The following is a 16,669-nucleotide window of genomic DNA, read 5'->3' on the forward strand; positions in this document are numbered from 1 at the left end:
AAAATCCTTAATATACTGTGTATTTTAGTTTATTTCATAGTGTTAAGTATTTATATGCGTATTTAGCAGTTTTCAAGCATTAAACCAACTGACCTATTCTGCTGCACTTGTTCTTTTGTAATGTCCATAAAATATTTTTACCAGAAAAATTTCCAACAAATTTTTGTTTTTTTTCTGAAAAAAATCAAAGAAAATGGCTGAAAGATAGTGAACATTGAAATTATTTGATCCATCCTTTTAGAATAAGTGTCTATTTCTTGGTGAAAATGTTCAAAGCATTCAAATACTGCCCTTTAGATTTCTTCTGGTAATGTAAGACCAGCATGTTTACAATTTTTCCTGGCATTCTTCTTCAACATTTTATTCTTTTTTACTATGCTTATGTCCATTTATTGTTAATTTCCTCACAATTTCTGAGTTCTAAACTTCCAGGAACAAATTTCAAGCCTTGGGCTTGCACTATACATTGTTCAAGGTTGATTCTAGCTGTTTGTAAATATTGTTGTATCTAATTAAGATAAAGGTTCCCCGCACATGTGTGTTAGTCGTTTCCAGCTCTAGGGGACGGTGCTGATCTCCATTTCACAACCAAAGAGCCAGTGCTGTCCGAAGACATCTCCGTGGTCATGTGGCCGGCATAACTAAATGCCAAAGGCGCACGGAGCGCTCTTACCTTCCCACCAAAGTGGTCCCTATTTTTCTACTTACATTTTTACGTGCTTTTGAACTGCTAGGTTGGCAGAAGCTGGAACAAGTAATGGGAGCTCACTCCGTTATGCGGAGTTAGGGATTCGAACCACCGAACTGCTGACCTTTCTGATCCACAAGCTCAGCGTCTTAGCCACTGAGCTACTATGTCCCTTGTATCTAATTCATCTCATCTAAAACTTCATATCAGGAACATAGGATAATTCAGGAAAGAAAATCACATATAGCAGGGAGCAAAGTCTAAGCCGTTGACTCTCTTTTGTTTTGGGGGATGGGTGGGAAATCCCACAGCATTTCAAAGGTTGATATTAAGGCTCCAGTGTTTATCTTTACTGCAGGCATAGTTTCATAATGAGCAATCCATCTTGTCTGGGAAAGTCTTTTCACATTCAGCTGCATTTTCCAATGATGAGGTGAGAGTAAAAAGAACGAATTGATTTTTCTCCTACGTTCCCAAAAAGTCGCAAAGAAATGCTTCCAAAAGAGTGAATACCACAAAAATTTGCCAACAGCAGCAACCCAAGTCCAGCTCCATTGTTGTACTTACATGGTACCATTGACCACTATACAAGTTGCTGCACCAAGTTGTTGGTAGAGCAACAACTTCACCTCTTTGGCATCAGCCATATGGTGTGAGAAAAATGACAAGAGAATGGGGCATAAAACTCCTCATCACCTTTGGCCTACATTATTGACTACATGCAGGATGGACTAACATCTTTTAAAAAGTATTTTAATGCAGGATTGTTCATTTCTAACACTTCATGCAGTTTTAGAAAGCTGTGGTGTTTTGAAGCTGCTTATAAATACTTTTTTAAAATTAGGAGATATGGGGAATATACTCATACTCCCCTTTCTATCTATCATTCATAATTCTTAAACCCATCTTTCTTGTCTTAAATTCATTATATTTTTCTCAATAGATTTCATAGAATATCTGCACAAACCTAGGACAGTTTTCTTTAATTAAAATGAAAACATACCAAGAAAATCAGCTTTTGCAACACTGTCCCAAGTCCACAGAGAACAATGAGTAGTCTAAAAGACCAAGGGAATGTGTTGACACAGAGATTAAGTTTACTCAAATGCAGTATGTGAGCCAGCAGAACATGCTGACTGATTACATGCCATAGAAGCTAAGGTCAGCATCTTAACTTACAATTTCCATACTAAAGGCTTTAACATTACAATAACATTACTCTAACATAATATAATTAACATTGCAAAGATTAAACAATATTTTATAACCATATTAATATTGTGTTATGGAATTTACAGAGGTAAGCATTTATTTGTGACAGATGAAAAACAGATTTAGTACATTGCACTAAGCATTCTCTTTTCTTTCCTCACTGTAAAGGGTTGTTTTGTGTGTGTATATGTCTTTGACTCAGCTTTGACTCCTAGCAACTGCCTGGATAATCCCTGAGGTTTTCTTGGCAAGATTTTTCAAAAGTGGTTTGCCATTGCCTCCTTCTTAGGACTGAGAGAGTGTGACTGACCCAAGATCACCAGCCTCTATTGTGTATAAACTGAGACAAGAACTCAAAACCTCCAGCCAGATGCCTCGACCACAATATAAAAGTAGCTTTCGGTAAGGGGATCATACCCATCTCTATTTTTTTCCAATCTATCACTCAAACTAACAGTATAACTTAAGAATACTAAGGTATAAAGTATAACTGATCATTTCTTGAAAATAAACTCAGGAATTTTAATCATGAAAATTTCAACTACTTTGGGTGTTTGAAACAATGGGAAAATATGTGGTGGAAAATATTGAAATTTATATTACTGTATGTTATGATCTTAAGAATTTTTTATAAAGTTATGTTTTGGTATACATGACCAGAAAAATTCCCTAAAATGTATAAAGACATTACAAATTTATATTGGAAAGCAAGAAATGTTTTACTATGCTTGATGGACTTGTAAAAAAAGTCATAAAGCTTGTATTCAAATACAAACACTAAATCAGAGTGATAAATACAGGTAGTCCTCAACTTAAAATCATATTTGACCCCAAAATGTATGTTGCTAAGTGTGAAATTTGTTGAGTCATCTAGTCCAACCCCCCGCCCAAACGGGAGACCCTACACCATTTCTGACAAATGGCAGTCCAATCTCTTCTTGAAAGTCTCAAGTGATGACACTCCCCCAACTTCCGAGGACAAGCTGTTCCATTGGTTGATTGTTCTCACTGTCAGAAAGTTTTTCCTTATTTCCAGGTTAAATCTCTCCTTGTTCAGTTTCCACCCATTATTCCTTGTCTGGCCTACAGGTGCTTTAGAAAATACTTGACCCCTTCCTCTGTGGCAGCCCTTCAAATATTGCAAGACTGCTATCATGTCTCCCCTGGTCCTTCTCTTCACTAGACTAACCATACCCAGTTCCTGTAGCCGTTCTTCATATGTTTTAGTCTCCAGTCCCCTAATTATGCTGGTTGCTCTTCTCTGTACTTTTTCTGGAGTCTCAACATCTTTTTTATAATGTGGTGACCAAAACTGGATGCAGTACTCTAGGTGTGGTCTTCCTAAGGCTTTAGAGAGTGATATTAGTACCTCCTTTGATCTTGATTGTATCCCTCTGTTAATACAATTTAGGATTGTATTAGCTTTTTTGGCTGCTGCTGCACACTGCTGGCTCATATTTAGTTGGTTGTCCACTAAGATTCCAAGGTCCCTCTCACAATTACTGATATTGAGCCTGTTTTCACCCAGTCTACATGTGTACTTTTGATTTTTCTTGCCTAAGTGTAAGACTTTACTTTTCTCTACATTGAATTTCATTTTGTTAGATACGGCCCAGTGTTCTAGTCTGTCAAGATCCATCTGGATCTTGAGCCTATCTTCTTTTTTTTTTTTTTACAGATTTTATTAATTTTAAAAAAACAATACACAAACAAACAAGACATAGGATGTAGTAACATAAAATATCTTTTCTAAAAAAACAAATAAAACATCTTATTTAAAAACAAAATAATTCCAAATTATCACATTTCTATACAAACACAATTTAATATGTATATTTGTCTTATCTGTTCAACTTCATATCTTTTCCCAACTTCTCTTTATTGCCCCCTTTCCTTCTATTTAATTGTATTTCTTTTGCCTTGAATTATATATATTCATTGTATATAGTTTCATTAGTTCTCTTCCACATCCTTTCAAACGTGGACAAACATTACACAAAACATAAATACATAAAACTTCTTTTTGGAAAGCGGCTTACCCGGTTAAATCTTTTGTACAGACATAAATCAAATTCGTGCTCACTTAATATACTATTTCATATCTTATTTAACATTCTGTATTTTCTATATATTTCTCTCTCCTATTCACTCTTTTAATTCTATTTTATTTATTTCATCTCGATTTAAATAATTATACTTGCATCTTTTGTCCGTTCTCTTTCAATCATCTATTTATCCTTTCTTTCTAATACAATATTTCTCCTGTAAACACTGGTTGAAGTATGACAACTTTTTATCTTTCCCCTAAATTTAACACTTAAAATAATACATATTTTCCATACTGATTCTGCTTCATACATTCTAAGTACTACATTTCAAAATAATAAAACAAGCAAATAATATTAAATTTAATAAGTAGTAATAAAACAATAAAAAGGAATATTGAGTTTATGATATAATAAGAACAATGTTTCATAGGAAATTAAACTCTATTATTAAATCTTAAACATTTTCATAGCTTCCCTTTAATGCATTATTAATTCATATAATATTTTAATTTTCTGACTCAGTTTCAAGTACTAATATCTACGATACAATCTTATGTACTTTTGCAGAATCATTTTTATAAAATTATATCTTACCCCTTATCTCTGAAAAAAACCTGTTTTTTAACTTCTTGTTTGAAACCTTTATGACTTCTCTTTCCTTTTTCCCTTTCTTTCTTATCAATTCTAGCTTTTTGAGAAAAATTTTCTCTCAAATTTCACTCTCTTAATCTTCCCTCTCTGTTGTATTTCTCTTTTCTGTTGCTTTATGACATCATATCGATTTTTCATCTTATTTTTCTTTTTCTTGGTTGCTTTTTAAGTCCTGAATTCACCTTTTCCTTGCCCCCTTTCGCTTTTCTTCCTCCACTAAGAGTATTTGTCCATTAAAGATGGCTTCTTCTTCTTCTTCATCCCAGCCTTCCTGTCGTTGTTGTATTTCTTGATAGGTAGAGGTCGCCATTTCTAAAAAGTGAAAAATAGATCCAGAAGAGCCCTTGCCTTCTTGTTCCTCTTCTTTCAGTTTTTGAAATTCCATTTGTAATTCTTCAAAAGATAATGCCATTTTTTCTTTTTTTCTTTTTAAAACAACCTGAATGTCTTTAATCTTTCAAGAAATAGTTCACAGAAATCCCAAAGTCACAAAGCAAATCAAATCAGAGCAAACAGTTTCATTTAGCACTTTCTTCTTTCTATATTTTCTCTTCCTAGGGTAGAATTCAAATACACAGTTCCAAAGTAGTCTTCTAGAAGTCGTAATATCTTTTATTTCTGATCTTATGAACTCAAAGCAGTCTCCTTCAATACAATCTTAAAATAAGTCTTTATCTCTTCCCTTCCACTTATAGCAAATAAAAAGAATTTTAGGTTTTTAATTCCAATGTCCAGAAATCCTTTATCCCCTTGGCTTTAAATTTCAAGTTAGATTACCTTCTATGCCCAAGTAGGTTTTCCAGATTTCCATCTGCTGTTTCTGTGAGAAGGGAGAGTGAAAGAAAATAACTTTCCCTTTCCAGCTTTCTTCCACCGCTTTACAATCTTCTCTGGGAGATGATGTATCCTTCAAATGATTTAGTTTCCAGGGTGTTTAAAAGTTTCTTGTTGTCCCGGTTCAGCCAGCACTTTCGCTTTCTCCTACTTCCTCCAGCACAAATCTTACCTGGCTGCAGGCTCCACCGCCTTAGGAAAAAGGGGTCTTGCCGGCTGGGGAGGGGTTTGCGGAACCCCAAACCCCAATCCAGATCCCCTCTCTCTTTGGTTGCCTCTACGGGCAACCATATCCTCCAGATCCGTTTGGATCGGAGGCACCTCAGCAGCGAGCGCTGCAGGAATCGGGAGAGTCACGAATTCCTGCCGCCGCCAGCCTTGCAAAACCGGAAGCCGAGACTATCTTCTTGGGTGCTAACTATTCCTGCCAGCTTAATATCATGCTGCAACAATCATAAGTGAAAAATGGTCATAAGTCACTTTTTCAGTGCTATTGTAACTTTGAACTGTCATTAACTGAACTATTTTAAGTCGAGAACTACCTATCAGTTGGGGAAAAGTCATGAAACTTTGTTTTTAAACATGACAACTTTACCAAAATTATTATATGTGAAAAGGTGGAAATATTTGGCTGGTGTTGTGGTTAGCCGGCAGCAGGTATGGATGGCTGATGAAAGCAAGGACTCAGATAAGGGGCCAGGACCATTAGGCCAGGACCTTCAGAGATTGTGGGGGCTGGCAGCAGTGATGAGGAGGTTCCCAAGGAGCCTGTGCCAAGTGCACGTGCACGCAGGATTGCTCGTAGGAAAGAACAATTACAACAGCATGGGCGACTCGGGAGTAAGGCTGCAAGATAATGGCTCCTCCTTCAAGAAGATAAAAGCCAGCTGTGAAACTAACCTTTGCAGAAGGCAAAGACGTTTTGAACTCAGCCTTGTGGACATTACAGTTGGTAATGACTCTTATAGACTCTTATATTGTAAACTATTTCTTCTCTGTTGTGTTTTGGCAGACTTGCGAAAACTTGGCAAGGTTCTTTCTTGTCAGAGCTAATTAGTTGGAAACAGCCTTTTATCTGTGAAGCAACATAATTCTTAGCTGAAACATAAAAAGATTGTACTGCTGTCTTTGTCTTGTGTTTGCTCTCTTGGAACCAGGTTTGGGTCAGAACAGCTGGTGAAGACAATGGAACTTGCAGAAACAGCCAAATTGACTTATTAATTAGAGAAAACATAGTGTCTAGATTTATTGCTAACTAGAAACTCCTTATAGACTTTTTGTGAGAAACAGAAAAAATGAATTTGTGATTTATAGTTTTGATGGTGAGTAAGGATAGTTTATAAGGAAAAATAAGATATTTTGCAACCAAGTAATTTATAATTGTACTTATAACTGATGTGAAAAAACCCAGAGGCTACTCCTTTGTACTTTCTTTCTTTGCTTTTGCATTTTAGTTCTTTCTTTGATCTCAACTTCTCTTTTTATATTAGTTTATATTTGTTTTTTTAAATCTTCTTTCTGAAAAGTTTTAATAAAATTATATGGATAAAAGCAAATTTAGTTATTTTTTAAAATAATTTCTGATTGAGAAAATTAGAATTTTGAACACTAGATAAAAAGGAAGATGTCACATATTGATTATCATATAATTCTTGACACTCATTGATAAGACTAATTTTTTCTAAACTACTTCAATTGAGAAATTATCTGATTTTAGAACTTTTAAACAAATCAGATGAAAATTGTAAATCAGCTTATGACATGGCCAAGGAGTGGAGAAAAATCAATACATTAAAACAGTTTAAAAAACGTGTCAGTAGATTGTAATTCATCAAAAGAAGGAGCTGTTCCCCAAGTCTTACAATCCCTCTTAAAGAAAAGGTTCGTAATTTATAGATATTATTTAATATACTGATATCATCAAATTATTTTAAAAGATATAAAAATATATGATTTTAATTAGACTATTAGGAGTAAGTAATGCTGCTGTCGTAGGGGCAGAGGGTGGGAGTTGGGGGTGATTATTTATTTATTTCCAGATTTTGTTCTATTGTATTTTATTAATTTATTTGATTCTTTTTGTTAGTTTTTATTGTTTTTTATTTTAAATATGGTTTTAATTCTGTAAGCCTCCTCGAGTCGCCCTGGGTGTTTAGGAGGCAATATAAATTCAATAAATAAATATAAATAATCAATAAATAAATATTAAACCATTCTTCTCTGGGCATTCCCTACATCAGTGTTTCTCAGTCTTGGCAACTTTAAGATATATGAACTTTAATTCCCAGAAATCAGTTGGTCCACATATTTTAAAGTTGTCAAGGTTGAGAAACACTGCCTTAGGTCCAAACCCCAGCCCAAATTCAAATACTTAATGATTCTAATTTTAAAGATCCTTCACTCCATTAAGCCAGGATGCTTAAAAGTCTGTATTATGTATCTATCCATCAGTAACCTTATCAGAGGGTCTTCTTTGCCTTTTGGATCAACTTAACAATAGTTGGCCTTCTTGGTAGTTGTTCCTCTTAGAGAATTCACTTGACACCTTCCTACTTAATCCTTCTCTGCCAGGCAATGGTCTTACAACCACATTTGAGCCCAAAATTTCCATTGCAAGGCAGTTATAGTGAGTCTTGCCCCATTTTACGAACTTTTTTGCCACAGTTGTTAAGCAAATCATTGCAATTGTTAAGTGAATCATTCTGTAGTTAAGCGATTTGGCTTCCCCTATTCTTTTCTTTTTGGAAGCTGGCTGGAAAGCTTACAAATGATCACATAACTCTGGGACAGTTCAACTGTCACAAATACAGATAAAAAGTTTTATGTTACTTATGATCATCCTCATTTGTAAGTTTTCCAAGTATACTAATAGCAAATCCTATGAATTTAAGGAAATAGATTCAATGCTGATTGCTCACAAATAGCTGCTTATGGATCATATCCAGAGATAAAAACATGTATTAAAACAGATACAATAAGTATATGAGTAAAGTAATGACACTCAGGTACACCATTGTAAATAAATATACAGTAAATATACTTAACCCTAAGAATCAGCAATTCATGGGGAGAGAAATTCTCTATTCTAGTAGCCAATGTATCCAAGCTAGTGAATGCAGATGTGCTGGCTAAGTATGCAAATAAAATTACAAAATATTTTCCCATGGTAATCTATTTTATCTCTTATGTATTTCAGCACTCATTAAAATGGAAGTTTATACACTATCTTAATCCATGGTGCCAACATATCTGTACATATTATATTTTCAGCCTACGAAGCACTTATTTGCTAAAACTTGCTGAAACTAAAGGTTACATGATATATCACAAAACATCTTCACTTCTAATATTTCAGTAATAATTCTTAGGATCAACAAGTTTTCCTTTTCTAATTTGCAATATTTTTTTAAAAAAAGAATAATAATCAAATTAGAGGGCACTAGTCCTACCTTGTGTTTACAAATTTAATTGTAGTTTTCAAAGTTTATTTGGAATCACACTATGTATTGTATACATACTGTAAGCAGTTTTACCAATAATGGAACAGGAATATATTTGCCTCTTGGAACTAAATAAGGGATGGAAGACTTACTGAAAGTTGTATGATTTTTGTTTGTAAAAAGTGTCCCCAAACCCTAAATAATTTCTGCTTATTATTGATTTCAGTTCATTTCAGGATTTAATCCTAGGAAACATGGCTTTATAATATATGCAGCAAAGAATTACTCCTCAAAAAAGGAGAATGCCAAAAAAAAAAGTGTTGCTCCTTGTTGCTTCTACTATTTTTCCTCATTAGGCAAAAGAACCCAACAGACCTAAAAGTCGAATTCGAAACAGCTCCGTTCCACGTACTATCTATTCTGGTTGTTTCAAAAATACGTTTCTTTTTGAAATTTAGAATAAGAATTCTGGACTTATTTGCGTTGTGCGCCATTTCCAAACGGAGGGCTTTTTGATGCCTTTTTTAAAAAAAGGCAGAGGAGACCCGCGAGGAAGCGACGGAGCCAGCCCTCTTCCTCCACAGTGCAGAAGCCGAGGAAAAGGAAAAGCGAGACTTCCTGGCTGCACGGCAACGCAGGGATTGCCGAGCGCCCGGCTCACGCTCTTTTGGCGGGACCCTGCGGAGGGGTCCCGGGAAGCATCCTCCTCTTTGGAAAGCCGTCTCTTCCCGCGGCAGCCTCACCCGAGCCCCTTCCCGGGCCAGCGGCGAGGTGACCGGGAGAAGGGCTTTTTCTTTGCCTGTCCTGTCAAGAGGCTGCCTTCTCACCTGCTCGAGTTTCTGCCACGGCCCAGAGAAGTAAAAGTCCCCCCCAGTACCAGCTCCAGCAGCGCCGGCGGCGATTGTCCGAGGAGGCGGCGCTGCCGAAGCGGACCATGTCGAGTCCTCCGAGGCGATCCGAAAGTGGGACAAGATTACTCGCCTGGCACTTCCCGAGCCGCTGCCCCGGGTGGCATGAGAGGTCCGCCCTCTCTTAGGCGGGGTGGATTAGAAAGCGAAAAAGGTTTCCACCTGAGCATCGAGCCATTATCATTATTATTGTTTTGCGGTTGTTACACTGTCTTGACCTATTTTTAATGTCCCCAGACTCTTAAGGCGAAATCATTAACCCGGAATGACCTTTAAGCAAATTTCAACACCTGGCCGATCCTGTCAGTGGGGTTTGGAAGGGAAGGAGCGTCAGGTCTGCTTCGTATTTCAGCGGCAGATTTTTGGGCACGGGGTGGCATCCTTCTACACACCTCAGAAGTTGAACTCAGCAAGGAGTGTTGTAATCTGACACTGAGGTGTACATTTTTGACTGGAGTCTCCGCACCTGAAGGTAATGGATGCTAGCTAATTGGTGTTTTCCCCCCTCCGCTAAATTTCTCTTCATAGATACCGGTATGTTTGAGTAAAAAAAAAACAAACAGGGAAATATGTGCAACATAGAAAACAGACAACAGAAAAAAACCTAGTGGTCCATCAATTCTGTCCTTTGAGTTCTTTATTTTTTGTTTTCTTTTTTATTTATTTATTTATTTTAATTACAATATGTTTGTGGCACAGTCAGCCAGGTATTCAGACTGGATTTGGCATTTATATCCACCTATGGAGTCCTTTCCAAGGACCTGGGATAGACAGATGTGAATGATGATGTTAAAGGTATTGTGCCAATATGTAAGCTGTTCTATAAATAAAGCTTCCTTTTGCAATTTATTATTATTTTTTATTTTTGTTGAATGATGTGTTTATCTGAAGAATATTTAAACCAGTTACTGATGATGTGCCTTTCAATATTAAAGACAGCTTACAAAAACATAACAGAAAAGTACAACAAAGTGTGAAAAGGAAAAGCATTTTCCAGGTGTGATTAAAAAAATGGTGCCAAACGTGATTACATTATCCTGGACACTGCAACTGTCGTAAATATGAACCAGTTGCCAACCATCCAAATTTTGATCACGTGACCATAGGGATGCTGTAATGCAATGGTCGTAAGAATGAAAAATGGTCATAAATCCCTTTTTTTGGTGGCATTGTAACTTCGAACAGTTATTAAATTAACTGTTGTAAGTCAAGGACTATCTGTAATATAGCTAATGCAAATGAAGTTCCTGTATTAATCATGGAGTCTGATTTCTTATGAGGCCTACTTTGAATGGCTGTCACCAATTTTGAAAGCCTAATAGCTTGTTTCCTTCCATCTGTCTTACACTGAAAAGAGTCAAGACAGAGTTTAAATTTCTTTCATGTGCTATTGTTTCCCCATGTCAAGCCAGTGTTTTGCTAACATACTTTGCATATCTTCTCCAGAATAATCTGCAATTCTCTATATAAGTTTATTGATTGAATTATCTGGATTACTCAGTTTTAAATATCTGAATAATACAGAGTTGGCATTTTCTCAAGAGTTTTGTTATCTTGGGTTATATAAAAAGAATCATTCTGTAATTTTTCCGTCATTAGCTTAGGCTGGTCCGAAGAAGTCAAGCAGTTCTATCATTTTTTTGAAAGGCAAAGTCAAGTTACTTTTTTATGATCTAAAGGTTACTTTAAATGTTTGCTTATTTAACAGTCTCCTCCGTGATCTTAATCATGAACAAAGAAACCACAACAAACCATTGCCAAGGGCAGGAAGATACAAATTTCATTGTACTAAGGATACCATTTTATTTTTCCCGTGCTAAGTAAATCAGTAATAACTAACGTTAACTATGGCTTATCTGTTTGTTTTATCAGTGACATCATCAAAATAAACAAATCCCCATCGGATGCAGATTCTGCCAGGTCATGACCCTAACCAGATATGATATGCATACCCCCTACCTGATGCTGGAATCCGAAGATCATGACTCCTATTGGACATGACATCCCATCAAGAAAAAAGCAACAATCAACCCTAGACTATGTGATTACACAGACTTCATCCTATATGGATTTGAACCAAAATTAAGTAAAGTGAATAATTAAGAGAACTCAGGGCTCTAGTGTATTTGGGAAGCAAACCCTATTTATGTATTGATAAATACATAATAATAGTTTTCTCTCATTTTTGCTTTTATGTGCTCTTCCCTTTATACTTAAACTATTCTTTCAGATTCTAAAGTTTATTTTTCCCTGCTATATTGTTTGATAACTTGAGCAAAAATATATTGTAAAGTATGTTTTACAATGGCACCATATAAATAAGATACCTAATAAAGAAAGTACATCCATATTCTGGTATGTATACAGTATTTGGCTTTAACTAACACTGATGTCATACATTTTGAAGAATATGGCAATACTTGGTGGATTTCACAATTATTTCCAGATGGGATGGTAGCAGCTATTTTATTTTATCTATTTGACATAAGATAATCTAATTGTCAGGATTCCGGCAGTTACCCAGAAGTGTGCTGGGCACATAACCCAGAGGTCAATAGATCGAAACCATCCTCTGCTACCACAGAAAGGGAGGGGGGAAAGGCTGTCAGGATTCCAGCATACCTCAATTAAATCATGAGTCTCGAGCAAAACTTCCAAAACTTCAAAAGGACTTATTGGGAGTTAACATGTCTGGCACTGCCTGGGTATAGCCGATTCTGAGACACATAATTTATTGTCATCCTTGACCCTGGTTTTCCCCCACCTCCTGGGTGTATCATAATTCATATTCTCCAATGACACACATCCATAGCCAAGAGTCATCAATCATGTTATCCAGCTAGAATATTGCGTGGCAGAAATTTCAGTCACCTAGTTACTATCTTTGAAAACTATTTATGGAATGCACTTTTTATTTCCAAGCTGCCGCACTGCTCTTTCAAACCCCTTTCCCCCCTCCCTTTCTGTTGGCAACTCTAAAAAGACCATAGAAATAATTTATGAGTTGACACTAATTATTTGATGTAATAGAAAAATAAACGGCAGTTCCATGAAGCAGCTTTTTAAATGTTTTTGTTGCTAACTTCCCATCCTCAAAACAGCTAGTGGAGACCCAAAAATGGGCAGCTTTTTCTTTCTTGCACCATTTTGAATCTGTTGTCTTGCCACACAAATGGTCCTCCAAACAGAGTAGAAGTACTCTCAATTGTATATAAATAATAAGTAATCTCAATGTTATAAAATGCAAAATAAAATCATGTATGAAAAAAACTACATAGGATAGCAACAAAATGCCAACATCCACATAACTGTCTGCCTGTGAACTTAACTATGTGGGTGTGGTTATGCAGATAGATATTCAAATTTCATCTGTATTATGTGTCATAAAAATATCCCAATAAAGAAATGAGAGACAGCAATATAAATAAAGCAATGCTTACTTTAAGATTCAGAGGTTTATTTCATGAGCAATTTGGAACATGAATAGCCATCATAACATTACTTACACCAATAACCCATTGCAATGAGGTCCAGAGACAATAGCTAAGTCCAGCAAGGAATAGCTACGGCCAATGGCCCTAAACTCATCCCAAGACAATATTTTTATACTTTTCTGCACGCATTTCACAACTTACTTCCTTGTTCTTTCTTACTGACAGTCTCTACATATACTTGTGTACGTCTCAAACCAGCTACTTTCAGTTCCTTATTTCTCATGGTTTTGTCCTTCTATGTCCAAATATATTTATAAAGCTACATACTTTGCAAAATCATGTTTCACAATTACCAATGGCTCTGCAGGAGTACAAATAGTCTGGTACATTTTGAAATAATTGTATCTAAAACTCTGATTCATGTCACTTTATTCTGGGATCTGCTATCATCTGAAGGCCTTATTGAATCTGATAGATCAATAGCCTATATTTTTGTTTCCCACAGTTGCCACTTCTCATTAGTAAGAACAACACAAAATGAAACATACAAAGCAATATCTACACATAAGCTACCGTATATCAATTATGGAAGTAAGTGCAGCATCCTTCATTTAAGATGAAAGAGGACAGCTACATTGATTAAAAGGCATTTCAGTTAGGCAAGTTATAAGACGGAATAGACAGGCTGAACTATTTGAATGGTGGGACATGCAATCCAGGGCACTGAAGAGGAGCAATGCAGCGATGGTCCAGACTGCAGGCATAAGACCTCTCCTAATGCAGACTGTTCTTGCAGTCCTTGCTGGGCTTCCACGAAGCAGTTCTTTTATCACTTGCAATTGCAAGTAGAGATGAGTTGATTTGATGCTGAGGTCTTGGTTGAAGATTGCACAGAGAGCGGGGAAGCAGAGGTTACTAGCACTTGCTTCCTTGTTGGGCAAAGCTTCAGTCTTTGCCTTGTAGCAATCAGGTGGCCTGAGCTGAGTGTTTGCCTCATCTAGGGTTGGTACCTTCTTACAGTGCAAAGCATGCACCCAGGAGGCCAGATGTTGACACTTCACAGCAGTATTGGTGGTCAGGAAGAACACACCCTTCCAACGAAGAGTCAGGCAATTTTTCTGTTGGAACACTTGTGCAGAGATGCAATGGTTCAGGCTAGCATGGTCTTATTGGGAAATTCTTGTTTTAATTTTCATCCAGGTCCCAGGTCCCTGACAAAGATTGTGGGCATTCAGCTTGCAAATAAACTAGAAAGCAGTTGAATCTTCTGTGTCTACAAATTTTATACTGAAAGTTCCAAAAGTTTGGCAAAAGTTTGTGTTAAGTTTGGAGAATAATGGAGACCAGACATCTGACCAGTGACTTCAACTCTTTAATAACAGTAGATAGAACAGAACAGAGCAAGGCTATGGGCAGCAGTAATAGGGTTTTATAGGGTTGGCTGCTACCTTATTAACCAATAATATGTGCAACAAGTTCAACTAATACCCAATAAGAAGTGTCCTAATATTGGCCAATCAGGGACTTGTTATGGACCAATCCTTATTCGTTGTTTAAGGACCAATCAGGTGTGCAGGCTTTCAAAACCTGCTTTGCATTTAGGCTAGTTACTTTTTATTGATTCACAACATCCCCCTTGGGTTCCGTTTGAGGGGAGCTGTAACAAAATCCTCAAGATAGACAGGCCGTTTGGTCTGTCTGGATGATTTCCGTGGTTCCACCGGGTTAGGCCTAAAGTCCGGTTCCAGTGGAGCGTTTGGATGATCTCTGTTAAGCTCCATTTCGCTGCACGGAATTTCCGTGTTGCTTCCGTTATGGTTGTCCCCACCAATCAGTGTTTCTTCGGGGTTTCGCAGTTCGGTTTTCCCCGTGTTCACGTCCCATGGGAAAGTCAACTCCCTCCCTGCTTCGATTCCTGGTACTTCGCTGGGCCGTAGGGTTTCCGTTGGCCTGCTATCTGTTATATCGAAGTCAATTTCCTCAATCTTTCCTCCCCCCTCAGTTGGTGAACCCGGGGAGCCATGGGCGCTGGGTGGTAATCTCGAACGGAGTTGGTCTATATGGCGTTTCCACACCCTCCCATCGTCTGTTAGCAGGCGGTAAGATCTAGGCCCTGTGAGGTGGGTGACGGTTGCGGGTATCCATAAAGGGTTGCCGGAGAAGTTTTTGGCAAAGATTAAATCGCCTACCTTAAATTCCCGGCATTTGCTGCTGGAGCCGAAAGGCTTTTCAGGTGCGTATGCGGGGTGGAGCCGGTCAAGGTGCGATCGTAGTTTCCGCCCCATGAGAAGTTCGGCGGGCGTTTTGTTGGTAACGCTGTGGGGCATGATGTGCTGCAACAATAAAATTCGATTGATTTTTTCATCGATGTTTCCGAATTCCATTTTGTGGAGGGTCTTTTTTACAAACTGTACCATGCGCTCTGCACGTCCGTTCGCCGCAGGGTGCGCGGGCGAGGTTAGCGCATGGCGGATGCCCCGGTCAGCAAGATATTGTTCAAATGGTAATGCTGTGAACTGTGGGCCGTTATCCGAGACCAGAACGTCCGGAAAACCATGTGTGGCAAATAGCCTGTTTAATTTGTTGATAACTGAGTCCGTTGTAGTTGTGTTCATTCGATGGATCTCGAGCCAATTTGAATAGGCGTCGACAGTAATAAGGAAAGTGTGCCATTTTGTAGGCCCCGCAAAGTCAATATGAATACGGGACCATGGTCCCCTCGGAGTTTCCCATTCGGTTGGGCTTGCTTTAGGTGGGGCGTTGCTGACGTCCTGGCAACGTTGACAAGTAGCGACCCAGGCCTCGATTCTTTTGTCGATTCCCGGCCACCAGGCGTAGCTCCGTGCGAGTGCTTTCATCCACACGATGCCCGGATGTCCGTCGTGCAATACCGCTAAAACAGTTTGTTGCAGTTTGCCCGGGATTACGACTCTATCGCCCCACAAGATGCAGCCCTTTTGGGAAAACAGTTCGGTTTGGCGGGCTTTGAAAGGCGCCCATTCAGGTGATAGTTGTTCTGTTGGCCAACCACGTTCAACCCAGCGTAGGATGTGTTGCAGGACCGGATCTCGTTTTGTTTCGAGGGCAATGTCTCTCGCTGTCAGTGGCGGCACGTGTAGAGCCTCAATTTGCAGCGTTGTGATGGTTGGGGCTGGATCTTCAACCGATTCTGGGAGCGGCGTTCTGCTCAATGCATCAGCGTGGAGAATTGATTTCCCTGGGCGGTGTTGCAAGGTGTAGTTGTACGCCGCCAAGAATTCAGACCAGCGGGTCATTCTGGGGGACAATATATACGGGGTTGGTTTATTACCCGCAATAATCCCCAGTAGTGGTTTATGATCAGTAATTATTGTAAACGCACGCCCATACACATATTCATTAAATCGTTTAACTGCAGCCACAATAGCTAAAGCTTCTTTATCCAGCTGACTATAATTTCTTTCAGCTTTAGCTA

General features: G+C 38.0%; 1 protein-coding gene and 1 long non-coding RNA gene across 4 annotated transcripts in view; one reads left to right on the forward strand and one right to left on the reverse strand.

Moving 5' to 3' along the window:
* The window catches only part of PLBD1 (phospholipase B domain containing 1), a 45,730-nt gene extending 35,893 nt beyond the window's left edge, over positions 1 to 9,837 (reverse strand). For both annotated transcript variants that reach the window (XM_087968222.1, XM_026694631.2), the window contains exon 1: positions 9,701 to 9,837. In XM_087968222.1, coding sequence (XP_087824348.1) covers positions 9,701 to 9,809 — 109 coding nt within the window. In that variant the 5' untranslated portion in view covers positions 9,810 to 9,837. The remainder of the gene's footprint in view (positions 1 to 9,700) is intronic.
* On the forward strand, positions 1,639 to 12,131 carry LOC148130215 (uncharacterized). Of its 2 annotated transcripts, XR_015750104.1 has the most exons (3): positions 1,639 to 1,849; positions 2,069 to 2,302; positions 11,654 to 12,131. It is a non-coding gene; the product is annotated as an uncharacterized LOC148130215 (long non-coding RNA). The 2 variants fall into 2 exon arrangements; XR_015750103.1 differs by lacking the exon at positions 1,639 to 1,849 and having other exon boundaries at positions 1,913 to 2,302.
* The last annotated feature ends 4,538 nt before the right edge of the window (positions 12,132 to 16,669 follow it).

This window comes from Notechis scutatus, chromosome 6 (genome assembly GCF_049901735.1).
Source record: "Notechis scutatus isolate UNSWTSFEM ecotype Mainland chromosome 6, rNotScu1.2, whole genome shotgun sequence".
NCBI classification, from domain to species: domain Eukaryota; kingdom Metazoa; phylum Chordata; class Lepidosauria; order Squamata; family Elapidae; genus Notechis; species Notechis scutatus.